This window comes from Schistocerca cancellata, chromosome 2 (genome assembly GCF_023864275.1).
Source record: "Schistocerca cancellata isolate TAMUIC-IGC-003103 chromosome 2, iqSchCanc2.1, whole genome shotgun sequence".
Lineage (NCBI taxonomy): Eukaryota > Metazoa > Arthropoda > Insecta > Orthoptera > Acrididae > Schistocerca > Schistocerca cancellata.
In genome coordinates, this window is record NC_064627.1 from 781,165,278 (window position 1) to 781,178,201 (window position 12,924).

Genomic DNA, 12,924 nt, shown 5'->3' on the forward strand with positions numbered 1-12,924 from the left:
TTCGTTATATGGTACGTCTCATGGTGATGTAATTTTAATGATTAGCAGTGTATTATCAAAGTCCTTTTGGAACCTTATTGTTCACTCAGATAAGATCTCAATTACGATTTTTAAATCTAACCACCCTGTTCTTTGGCTTCAGAATACCCTTTCTCGACGAAAAATATTATTAATGTAATTATTGTGTAGGTCTGATAAGAAATACAGAATAATGAATTTATGTTTTCTGTTGTTCTTAATAGGGTTGAAGAAAGCATCACACGGAATGTAATTCCACTTCGGTTACTAAGCTTAGGAAAACATAACGTTTTTTTTTCAATTTTTGAGACTTGCTCCTCTATGCGAAGACATATTGTCAATATCTGTTAAGTGTCTAGGGTAATAATAAACTGAAATTAAATCATTTCTTGACTGAAAAGTTCAGCTCAGCGAACAAGTCCCGCGAAGTGACGACCAAAGTGTTTTCCTCAACTTAGTAACGGAAGCGTTTTGCAGTCCGGTGAAAAACAACAGAAAATGTAAATATTTATACATTTTAATTTTGTGCTTCCTATAAAAATTACAAAATGATTATACCAATGATGCATCACGAAACACCAGTCCGATATTCATCGAACTTTCATAATGGGTTCATCAAATAACGTGTATCAAATGATTAAACTTCTCATTCTGTTCGGAACTAGTGTCCATTATTAACATCAATGTGCAGTGTGGCCCTAAGGTCACGAATAAATTCTTGTAGTCGTTTTCCTGTGTAAGCAAACAGCCTCCAATGTAATCTTGTGGAATTTCTTAACATAAGTGAAACACAATATGATGTTTTAATTCATGAAACCTGGTGGCTGCAGGCTCGCATAAAACTGTGCGTTTACCCGCCACATCTACATTTACATCTGTACTCTAGAAACCATTATGAAGTCCATGGTAAAGGTTATGTCCCATAGTATCAGTTATTAGAGTTACTTCACGTTCCATTCACGTATGGAGTCCGCTGTAACTAATCTAATGTTGTCGTCACTGTCCCTAAGTGAACGGTACATAGGGACGTAGTATATTCTTAGAGTCATTATTTACAGCCGGTTCTAGGAACATTGTATCTGCCAGTTTAGTTTACAAAGTGTTAACACCTAGATATTTGTATGAATTGGACGACTCCAACTCTGACTCCTTGATATAGTCGTAGGATAATATGTTTTTTCGTTTTGTCAAGTGCACCATTTTACATTTCTGAATATTTTATGGTAAGACGCCAGTCTTTGCACCACTTTGAAACCTTATCAACACCTGAGGGAATTTTTATGTAGCTCCTTTCGGACAGTACTTCATTACAGGTAACTGCAAAAAGACTGAAACTACTGTTAGTATTGTCCGCAGGGTCATTAATATACACCATGCTACACTCCTCTGGGACACAACCGAAGTTATTTCTACATCTGTCCATGACTCTCCATCCAAGATGACAAGCTGCGTCCTCCCTACCAAAAAAATCCTCAATTCACTCCCAAATTTATCTTCATACCCGATATTATAGTACTTTTGACAATAAACGTAGATGTGGTACAGAGACAATGCTTTTCGAAAATCAAGAAATACTGCTTGTATCTAACTGTCTTGATCCAAGGCTTTCAGTATGTCACGTGAGAAAACTGAGAGTTTGGTATCGCAAGATCGATATTTTCGGAATGGATGCTTGTTAGCATGGAGAAGGCCATTCTTATAGAGATATCCCATTATGCTTTAGCTCAGAAATTTTCTAAGATCTACAACAAATTGATATCAAGAATATAGGATGGTAGTTTAATGGATCACTTCTGCCATTCTGCTTGTGCTTTCTTTCAAACACTGGGCACGGTTCTTTGTTCGAAGGATCTACGACAGATTAAAGTTAGAAGAGGGGCTAACTCAGCTGCCGATTCAGTACAGAATCTGTTAGGGACTTACAACGAACTCTGAAGCTTTGTCCGGTCTTAACGATTTCAGCTGTTTCTCAACACCGCTGACACTAAAACATATTTCTCTCATCTTTTCAGTGATACGAGGATTAAATTGGGGTAATTCTCTTGGGTTTATCTTTGTAAGGGAACGTTTGAAAATGGAATTAAGCATTTCAGCTTTTACCTTGCTACGTTCAGTTTCAGTTCCAGTCTCGTCCATGAGTGACTGGACACAAACCTTGGTGCCATTAACAGCCTTTACATACAACCAGAATTTCTTTCGGTTCTGTGACAGACCATTTGCTACAGCAGTCACTGAACGCTTCACGCATTGTTCTCTTGACAATCAAACGCGTTTCATTCAGCATATCTCTGTCTATAGCCCTACGCTTTTTTTTGGCTTGTTATGCAGTACTATCTATTTCTTTAATAGTTTATTTACAGTGACTGCTTACCATTGAGGTTCCCTCCCGTTATGAGCTGTTCTTCTGAGTACACATCTATCTATCCAGTGCGTGGTCAACTATTCTTTTAAGACTGGGCCATAGTTCCTCTTCATATTCCTGCTCTGTGCTGGAAGTCTCAAGTTGCTCATTGAGACATGACAACACTGCGTTTTTTAGTTGTCCTTTGAACTTTGATAATCATTGTTGCCAAAACCGTGTCGTGGTCACTAATACCAGTTTTGATCAGAACCTCCTTAAAGACGTTAGGCCTATTTGTTGCCATTAGTTCTAATACAATTCCATCATGAGTGGGATTCTGAATTAGGTGTTCTACATAGTTTTCAAAGAAGGCATTTGAGAATGTTTCACAGTATGCCTTGCCATGGCCACGACTAACAAAACTGTAATTTTCCCAATGGCTTGATGGATGGTTAAAGCCTACACATCTCAAAAACCCTTGTGTGTATTCCAGGGTAGCAGCCTCTGATGTGTAGTGCACACATGACTCGTTTAGGGGGACCCTATACTTCTCGTCTCTGTGGCGCAAGTCCAGGAAGTTGGAGCCTAGCTTGTCACAGAACCCTCGAAGTCTCATGTTCATTCATTCAACTCGACTCAGATCCAAGGGCCACGATCAGTTCTGGGATGGCTAAGAAATCTGGCAACCAGACTGGTCAGTCAAGTATCCGTACACCCCTCGAGGCACTCGTGGTGTGAACTGCAGTATGAATATCACATTATTCTACAGGAACATGACATTTAGTATCCTGGTTTACCTTTTTTTTAACGAACTGGTGAACATTCAGCCTACTTTCAGCAATCAGCGAATCAGTCTCGTTGCCGTAGCAAATCGTTCCCCACACCACTAATCCAGGAATTGGACAGGTATGAGTCTTGAGAATTACTGATTGCTATAATCTTTCACCAGACTGTCTGTGGATCAGACCACCACAAACAGAAGCGAGACACTCTCTCAGTGGATCTACAACATGAAAGAATCTGAGACCCATGGTATGATGTCAGCTGAAAACGAAGCATGGCAACCCTAGATCTCGACCCAGCTTCAAGTAATCTGCTTCGGACAGTTTGTGGTGACTCCCTGTGTGTCCTCGGCCTAGATTTCGACTGTTGCCATACATTTATTTGTCAAAGACAATCAAACGATCTGTTCATTATGTAGCCCTTGTGAGAGGACTGGTGTCACGCAGATATCCCGAGCCTATCTCGTCACCACTCGTTCTGCACTCAATGCTCTACGGCCAACCGCAGTAGCCACAGTACAGTAATAGGGGACAAACGTTCGGGAGAAATCCGCCAACCCTACGAAGTGGGCAACTGCCGTCACATTCCCAAGGAGTGCGCAGGTGTGAATCGCTTTTATTTGACTCTGGTCAATATTAAATCCCACTGAAGACATTATAAATCCCAGAAAGGAGATCTATGGCTGGGCAGATTTCACCTTAGGTGGTTTGAGATTAACCTGAACTTCATGAAGGACTTCCTTAATAAGGCCCAATTGCTATTCGACTACAGATAGAAAAATTATTCAAGTAGTGATAAATGCAAGTCACTTTCAAATAAGAAAAAGAGCATTATCTAAAAGACGGGACAAACGTGGAACTCTAGTCGAGAGTCCGAAGGGAAGGTTCCAGTCAGTCACAAAGGTGGCTATTGTTTTTACTCTTCTACTAATGGTATTTGTCAACAACCCTAGTCCAGATCAGAAGTGGTGAACATCTTAGCTCTCTGAAACCTCCAAGATCAGAACTGAAAATCTGTTAATGGTATGGACTGCAAGACTATTTTTTGTTGAGTGTGTGGTAATCTGCCTCAGGTCAAACCCCACCATAAGGTCGTAGAACCAGGAAAGTGGTAGACGAGTATGGAGATTTAGATAGTCTAATTACTCTTTCCTTCAGCAGTTCATCCACAGCAACTTTTAATTGGTTCATAAGCGGTGGAGATAGACGATACGGCCTGTCTAACCGAAACAGTATCAGTTAATTCTATTTTATACTCCCTGCATTTTACCATCCCTAGCCGCTTGGTGAGAATATCCTTAAATTCTTCGGACAAGGCCTCCAACTGTTACCGCAGTTCGGGGCTCAAGTCACTTGGTTCGTAATCATATAGGGTTCTAGCATCACTATTACTAAGCACCCCGTGCACACCGACTTGTGCAACGTGCTTATAAAATTCAGTGCCAGCATGAGGCTCAAAATCAAAGGAAAAGTTCTTCTCATACTAATTACGAACGAACCCAACATGGCGAACATAATCCGTGTCCAAAATCATTCGTTCGTACAGCCCTTCCGGGACCCTGAACTTAAATGCCCACGTAAATTTATTAATACGTAACCTAACTCCTGATCCCCCAAAAACGACATTTCACTCAAATTAACCACCTTATACGATTCCTTTTTTATGGACAGAGATACAAATTTACAAAAATTACTGGAAGACGGGTAGAGGTATCAAGTAGGTATGGTCGTTTACCGCTGACACCATACCACAGACAACATAGACTTTTATGGTATAGAGCCAAAGCCAATTGGGACACTGAGTGGCATTCTATGGTGTTCTCGCTATAGTTTTTAGCAGTCAGATCGGCGGAAAACGTGTCTACAGACGACCTGGTGAAAGGTCACAGGCAGAGGCGATTTTCGGGACCCGTACCTTTCCAGTTCCTGGAATTATGGTGTGGGGAACTGTTGGGTGTGCCGACACGACTGATTTGGTAATTGCTGAAGGGAGACACAATGCTCAGTACGTCGCAAGAAGCATATATTACCTTCATAGCCACACTACAGCAGGATAATGCAGGACTTCCACCCTGAGTCCCCTGATTTGTCACCCATTAAGCATCACCGAAATGTGTTGGGAAGATGTCTACTTTCATACCAGCTTCCAATCAATAATCTTCTAGAACTGACCCAGTATGTTTCAGGCAAGAAAGTCTTCAAGATTACATTGTGAGACCATGATACCAAGCCATCACGAATATAAGGGTGTATTTGTGTCTTATGTTGGTGATGAACTTCAGATGAAAGAAATGGAAGTTTAATAATGCAATGGCTACTATGTAAAAAAGGCTGCATAAATTTAAATAAATATCTGACTGGTGCTTTGTAGTGTAATATTTTTCATTTCGTAAGTGTACATAGTCATTAAATCCCCATTACACTCAATAAACAGGTAATTTTTATGTTTCATTGCTCTCATGCGTTCTTATCCTCTCAATTGGGCTAAATGAAAGAGGCAAACTACTGCTTCTGTGATGGCTACTCAAACTTTGATATTCGCAAAGAGAGAAAACAATGTAGTTTTTTGCTAACTTCTTGCACATTCAGTATCATATGTGTACCAGAATTTCTTCTGTGCATACCTTGAATGGGTTTAAAAAGTTATAGTTAGCCATTAAAGTCAGTTGTTACGACCCACTGTTTAATATACAAAAGAACTGCCTGACGAATAAGTAATATTGACTGAATCTAAAATAATACAGGAACTAAATAGTGAGATCTTCAATACAGACCTTCATAGCGTTGTGAAAGAGCAATATATTCGCAGCTTTACAGCGTTGTGAAAGAGGAGTAAATTCGCTGAAGGTTTATTATTCAGTGATGAAACAAGATTTTGTAAGAAAAATCAGTCACAACAATTTTGCTATAAAGGATGTAAGTATTGGTTCTTGTGTTTACCGCTGTCAATGTGTTCGACAAGTACCTCGTGAGAGCATTATAATTATTTATGTCTCAGGAAGAGAAAGCTATACATAAATCCATCATACAATAACTGTTATCACCCTGTATCTCTGATTAGATTTCTCCAACGACTGCTAGATTTCTCCGACTGCAGAGCACACTTCCAGGAAGGTGCATCAGTAGCGCTACTCACCCTTGCGACCACAGTGTTTAATATCCTGACATTTATTTTGCGGAAACTGATGAAGAATGCTAAATGAATCTGTTCCCTTTCTCTTAGCTACTGAACGTATTGAACCATTGTGTTTGTACTGAGCTTATATCTAGAATACCAAGAGAGGCGACATAAGAAGAAACAGATTACCATTTCGATATCTCGTAAATTGTCTGTGTACTTCCGACCAGTACTTTTAATGAAGGAGTGTTTCCAAGTGCTTTGTTTATGGCAATTCAGTAAGGTTATCAACGATCTTTATTATTCTACAGTATTTTTGAATGATGGTATAGTATTCAGTTGTGTCGTTGATCTAAAAATTTCCTTGAAGTTGATAACCCAACATCGTACCAACTAACCGATCTCTCGTCACGGAAATAAATTACCACAAATGCTAAAGAATGCTGTTAATCACGCAGGATGATCGCTTTGATATACATGCATAAAAAAAAGTTTTGCATCACCCCAGTTCCCAGAACTCCTGAAAATGGGCGTTGACTGTGGATATTGTATCACAGATACAGTCCCTTTGACTGTTCAGAGATGTCACTAAACCCGCCATAAGATGTTAACAACCATGCGTGAGCAGCGCCTATTAGACGGAGGAGGTCCGACAGCCGATCAGTTCCAGGAAGGAGGTACATGGCTCGTGTTGTCTGTGGTTCAACCCTGCCTAGACGGTCAATACCGCGGTTCGATCACGTCTGCATTATTACTTTGTGCCAGGAAGCCCTCTTAACAAGGATAGTGTCCAGGCGTCTCGGAGTGATCCAAAGCGATGTTGTTCGGACATGGAGGAGATACAGAGAGACAGGAACTGTCGATGACATGCCGCGCTCTGGCCACACAAGGGTTACTACAGCAGTGGATGACAGCTACGTATGTATTACGGCTCGGAGGAACCATGACATCAGCGGCACCATGTTGAATGACGTTTTTCGTGCAGTCACAGGACTCAAACTGTGCGCAAAAGGCTGTATGATGCACAACTTCACTCCCACGTCCACGGCGCGGTCCATCTTTGCAACCACGACACCATGAATCGCGGTACAGATGGGCCCAACAACATGCCGAATGGACCGCTCAAGATTGGCATCACGTTCTCTTCACCGACGATTGTCACATATGCATTCGACCAGACAATCGTCAGAGACGTGTTTGGAGGCAACCTGGTCAGGCTGAACGCTTTAGAAACACTGTTCAGCGAGTGCAGCAAGGTGGAGGTTGCCTGAAGGTTTGGGGTGGCATTATGGGGGCCAACGTATGCCGCTGGTGATCATGGAAGGCGCCGGACCGGCTGTACGATACGTGAATGCCATCCTCCGACCGCTAGTGCAACCATATCGGTAGCATATGGGCGAGGCATTCGTCTTCATGCACGACAATTCGCGCCCTCATCGTGCACATATTGTGAATGACTTCTTTCAGGATAACGACATCGCTCGACTAGTGTGGCCAGCTCTCCAGACATGAACCCTATCTAACATCCTGGGATAGATTAAAAAGGGCTGTTTATGGACGACGTGACTCACCAACCACTATGAGGAATCTACGCCGAATCGCCGTTGAGGAGTAGGACAATCTGGATCAACAGTGCCTTAATGAATTTGTGGACTGTATGTTACGACGAATACAGGCATGCATCAATGCAAGAGGACGTGATACTGGGTATTAGAGGTACCGGTGCGCCGGACGCTGTGATCGAGTGGTTCTAGGCGCTTCAGTTCGGAACCGCGCGGCTGCTACGGTCGCAGGTTCGAATCGTGCTTCGGGCATGGATGTGTGTGATGTTCTTAGGTTAGTTAGGTTTAAGTAGTTCTAAGTCTAGGGGACTGATGACCTCAGATGTTAAGTCCCATAGTGCTTAGAGCCATTTGAACCATTTTTTGAGGTACCGGTGTGTACAGCAATCTGGACCACCACCTCTGAACGTCTCGCTGTATGGTGGTACAACATGCAATGCTTAGTTTTCCTGAGCAATAAAAAGAGCGGAAATGTTGCTTATGTTGATCTCTATTCCAATTTTCTGTACAGGTTCCGAACTCTCGGAACCAAGGTGATGCAAAACTTTTTTCGATATGTGTAGTAGTGCCAGAAATTCTCTGGAAGCTCCGCCTTTTTGTACTGACAAGCAGATAAGTGCATTTTCCGATGATAAAGTACAGTACGTACATCCAAATATTACGACAGACTTTTGCAAAACTCCACAGCAAACCACTGGTTACAACGAGGGCGTCTGGTAACTGAAGCTCATTAGAAAAAGTAACAGTGACTCCGCACGAATTAATCTGAATGTTTCTATTATCAATAAAGTTAAACTGGAAACGTGAATAGCCCAAGACAAGGCCCTTGGCAGCAGGAAAACATGTGACGACTATAACGGACGCTATCATGTAAGATAGTGGGACTGGGATTCCTCGAACGAATCGTCAGTGATAAGTGTCAATGTTGTTTACAGTGATTATGAAAATCCCGAAAAACATATGTACTGTGAGTCGTCATGCAGCAGGCAAAAGGAAGTATGTGGTGTGAGGAAAAGCAACAATGAAGAGTTCAACCTTACAGTTTACGATTATTTTATTCTAGGGTAGAATTATATCTTTTGTGCCGGCCGCTGTGGTCTAGCGGTTCTGGCGCTGCAGTCCGGAACCGCGAGACTGCTACGGTCGCAGGTTCGAATCCTGCCTCGGGCATGGGTGTGTGTGATGTCCTTAGGTTAGTTAGGTTTAAGTAGTTCTAAGTTCTAGGGGACTTATGACCTAAGATGTTGAGTCCCATAGTGCTCAGAGCCATTTGAACCATTTTTTGAATTATATCTTTTGTGTGTGTGTGTCGCTTACAATCCTTTCTGTTCACTTTATGATCTTTGAGATGAGCAAACTGTCCGTCAATGAAGTCTTCACCAGACACGTTGTGAGAATCCAACACTGTTACTATGTATGGGCCGGCCGTGGTGGCCGAGCGGTTCTAGGCGCTACGGTCGCAGGTTCGAATCCTGCCTCGGGCATGGATGTGTGTGATGTCCTTAGGTTAGTTAGGTTTAAGTAGTTCTAAGTTCTAGGGTACTGATGACCTGAGATGTTAAGTCCCATAGTGCTCAGAGCCATTTTTTTTTTTTTTTTGCTACTATGTACGACGATAACGCCAATATGGAGAGCGATGCCAGCGTTTTCGTCGGTGTATCATTTACAATGACTCTGAAAGTTCTTGTCGGCATTGGTTTAGATACATTTAGGCCAGCTGTATGCTCAACTTTGTATGAACTGCTCCGTGTATTTGTGCGCTCAGTAATCAATTTATTTGTTCCTTAGGAATTAACAATTGATAACAACTGCATTCAACAACAATGACCTCGCACTCAGCAACTCACATTTTTTACGTGTGCTGAAGGATACTTACTTACATTCAATTGCACGTACGAAATGTGAAGTGGTTCAACTTCATTACTTACGTAAGAAACTTTTTTCACTGCAGCTGTATCCATCCAGGAACGATTCCCTGTGCTTAATGACATTTCAGTGTACTCTTTTAAATTCGCTCAGCTGATAAGCGCTGGATCTGCAGTTCCAATGCCAGGAAGCTCTATTTATGGGAAACCAATACCAAGGAACCAAATGTTTGGGGATACGTAAATATGTGAATAAAAGATATTCCTTCAGTAATCCACCTCTTTATTATTCGTTAGAACAGCCAATTTGTCCAATATCCTATGTAATGCTGTACTATTTACCTGGCTGATGATGTATATTCTCAGCAGAAATGAAAGGCTGCAACATAATCTCGAGTGACACTGGGCTATTGATACTGAAAATGAGGTACAACTCGTCATTCCACAGCAGCACCACTAATAATTAGCTTCAACCTAACCGAAATTCCCGGAAAATAAGATGTGTCCTACATTTTTTTATGCCAATCAAGTGTAATATCTGCCGAATTGTTCCATAATTTGTCGTACGTCACACAGTGTACGCAGCTCAAGAACCCATTTGCGCACTGTTTCTTGAAATTTATGTTATGTGAAAACGTAATGAACACATCAGTACAGAACTCGACAGCGAGGGTTGATAAATTTAACACGTGATTAAATACTGTGGAAACACCTACTCTCGACACGCCATACCAAAGATACTTCCTTCAAATATCTTAGTTGTAATGACGTCCACAGCCAACACAGATTTTCTGAATGATGAAAACCTGTTGCACTGGCGATTATAAGCTGAATTAAAATATCCTTTTCTTTTTAATTCACTTCTACTGCGCAGTTTCGTCTTTGTAGCCTATTTCAAATGGTTGTATTGTATGAACCACAAAGTGGATGTACTTGTTTCAAAGTCAAAGTATTCGTTAAGTCATACAACGGTAAAAACGTAGAGGGTTTGTCAGAATTTACAGTCATAGAGGTGACACCAAATTGATCAGCTGTAACACAGTATACAATTTAGAAGCGTAAGAGTGTACGAGAATATATACATAGATTGTACTGTACTACTACTTGAAAATGAGTACATATCCAAAACTGCTGAATAGTGGCGAATACAGAATAAAACGATATATTAATCCACTTAACGACAGCCAGTGGGACGGATTGCTGCCATGTGGGGGAAAAAACCTTTATTCTGTGACAAGCTGAACTGAGCTTATTACGCTCGCAGTTGAAGGTTATATTAAGAACTACTTCATTCCGAATGAGTGCACTCGCTATAGTACCGTGCCAAATTTTGGTGCATTAAGTATAAAAGCTATTGTGCTATATCAATCGTACTGTGGTATCGCACCATATAGTCGCCATTACTCACAGAAGCCCCTTACTCTCGAAGTGGCGGATGATGTACTGCAGGTAGGCCCGGCAGTGTTCGTTGTCATAGATACCGTACAATGTGTCCCGCTGGAAATTGAATTCCCGCAATGCTCGCTGGTATTTCTCCCCGATGTGCTCAGAGGAGACCACGACACCGCAGAATGTGGAAGTGTACAGGGCGAAGGGGTTCAGGTCCTCCATGTCCTTGAGCAGTTCGTCCAGCGGGTAGGCGTCCGCCGCAGCTGCCATCCCCAGTGCACGCAGCAGCGTCTGCAGCTGTGAGTGGTAGGTCTCCAGGAGCGAAGGCAGGCGCTCGTGCACGTCCACACCAGCGTTTGCGGACAGGAAGTACACCAGGTCGCGCGCAGGGCTGGACGCGTGCACCAGCTGTGGATGTCGAAGAGCAACACAACAAAGTGAATCCCACTGAATAGTGGAGTGATGGCTTAAAAGGCCCTACCTGCTACTCAGCTGTGTAGCTGACTAAAATAAGACACCAAGCTCACCAGAAAGAGTACACAGATCGTTTTCGGTAGTTGTAGATAGAGCAGAACCGGTACCTTTTAACGCCGAAAGTGCATATCCTATTTCCATCTATTGTACTATAAATTGTTTCCTTATTTTGTTACATGAAGATATGATATTGCTGTGTCTTTATGTATTGTAATTGTTTCACAATTTTATGTATATATTTATGCATTTATGTCGATGTATAATTGGTTTGTTTTGTAAATATTATTTGCATTTTTACGCTGGGTCTTGCCTAGGGAAAACTATGCTATCGAACGATTACATCGATAGGTCGTGTGGAGAACCAAAGTGTTTAGGATCTTTGGGAGCGTTAACTCTGCCGCGTGGAGCGCGGGAAGAGGGGAGTCTGGTTGGGGTGAAGCTCCCGCGAGTTGCCGCGCTTTCGGGGTTTGGCAGCATGTAATTGCGCTCGACTTGCGATGATAGTTCCTGACATGGTGTCGCGGACGGGAAGCATTAGCTGGCACACATCAAGAACCCGTTTCGCCTGGTGACCGTGTCGAGAAGAAGGCGCGCCAACATCCAGCTTCTGCAACAGCGACGGCCGGCAATAACTGATTGTCGCCACCTCCTCGATCGATGACTTCAAACTTTCAATCAACCAACAAGGAAGACTGAAAGTACGTAAAGTTTTAGAACTGTATGGCAGACCTCAGCTTTTCAAACTGTTCAATTTGCATCACTAAAATACAGCAACTTAACATGAACCTTTGTTGCTCATTGTCCTAATTGCATTACCAAGCAGGGTCCTTTTCTTTTCCGAAATGAACCCGAGTGTCGTTGAAATTCAAACGCCAGCATTAAAGTAATATCATTCCATTTCACTACTTTAATTTCAAAGTTCAGTTAAAGTATTCATAGCTGGCTACAATAAACAAACAGAACTATATTTAGATTACACAAGCACAAATTAAGAGTGCGAGTTTTATTATCATATTTTAGCTTACCTGTGACTGCAGCTCAGCTTGGTACGTACTAAATTTTACTATTGTTAATTGTTCAAAATCATTTAATTCAAGTTCAAAGTTAAATCTATTTAATTTCAGTCACTAAATTAACTTTCAGTTTTCTGGTTTTATTAATTCTTTTGCTAAATTAAGTCAGAGTGTAGCGTAATTTATTACCTCTGACAAACTTTCAGTTTTCACACAACACGTGTCAACCTTCAGTTGCCACGCTTTTAGTGCTAATTATATGTGCATTAGCCTATCTTGTTTAGTTATCATAGAAGTTGTCCATAGGACTGGCGACCATAATTTTCCCCAAATCTCAAATATCTAATTAACGCCAGTTAATT

General features: G+C 41.7%; 1 protein-coding gene across 1 annotated transcript in view; it reads right to left on the reverse strand.

The window, feature by feature from the left end:
- Window positions 1-9,973: 9,973 nt before the first annotated feature.
- LOC126148354 (uncharacterized) overlaps window positions 9,974-12,924 on the reverse strand; it is a 58,172-nt gene continuing 55,221 nt past the window's right edge. The window contains exon 4 of the mRNA XM_049915753.1: window positions 9,974-11,483. Within this exon, the coding sequence (XP_049771710.1) occupies window positions 11,091-11,483 (393 nt within the window). The 3' untranslated portion in view covers window positions 9,974-11,090. The remainder of the gene's footprint in view (window positions 11,484-12,924) is intronic.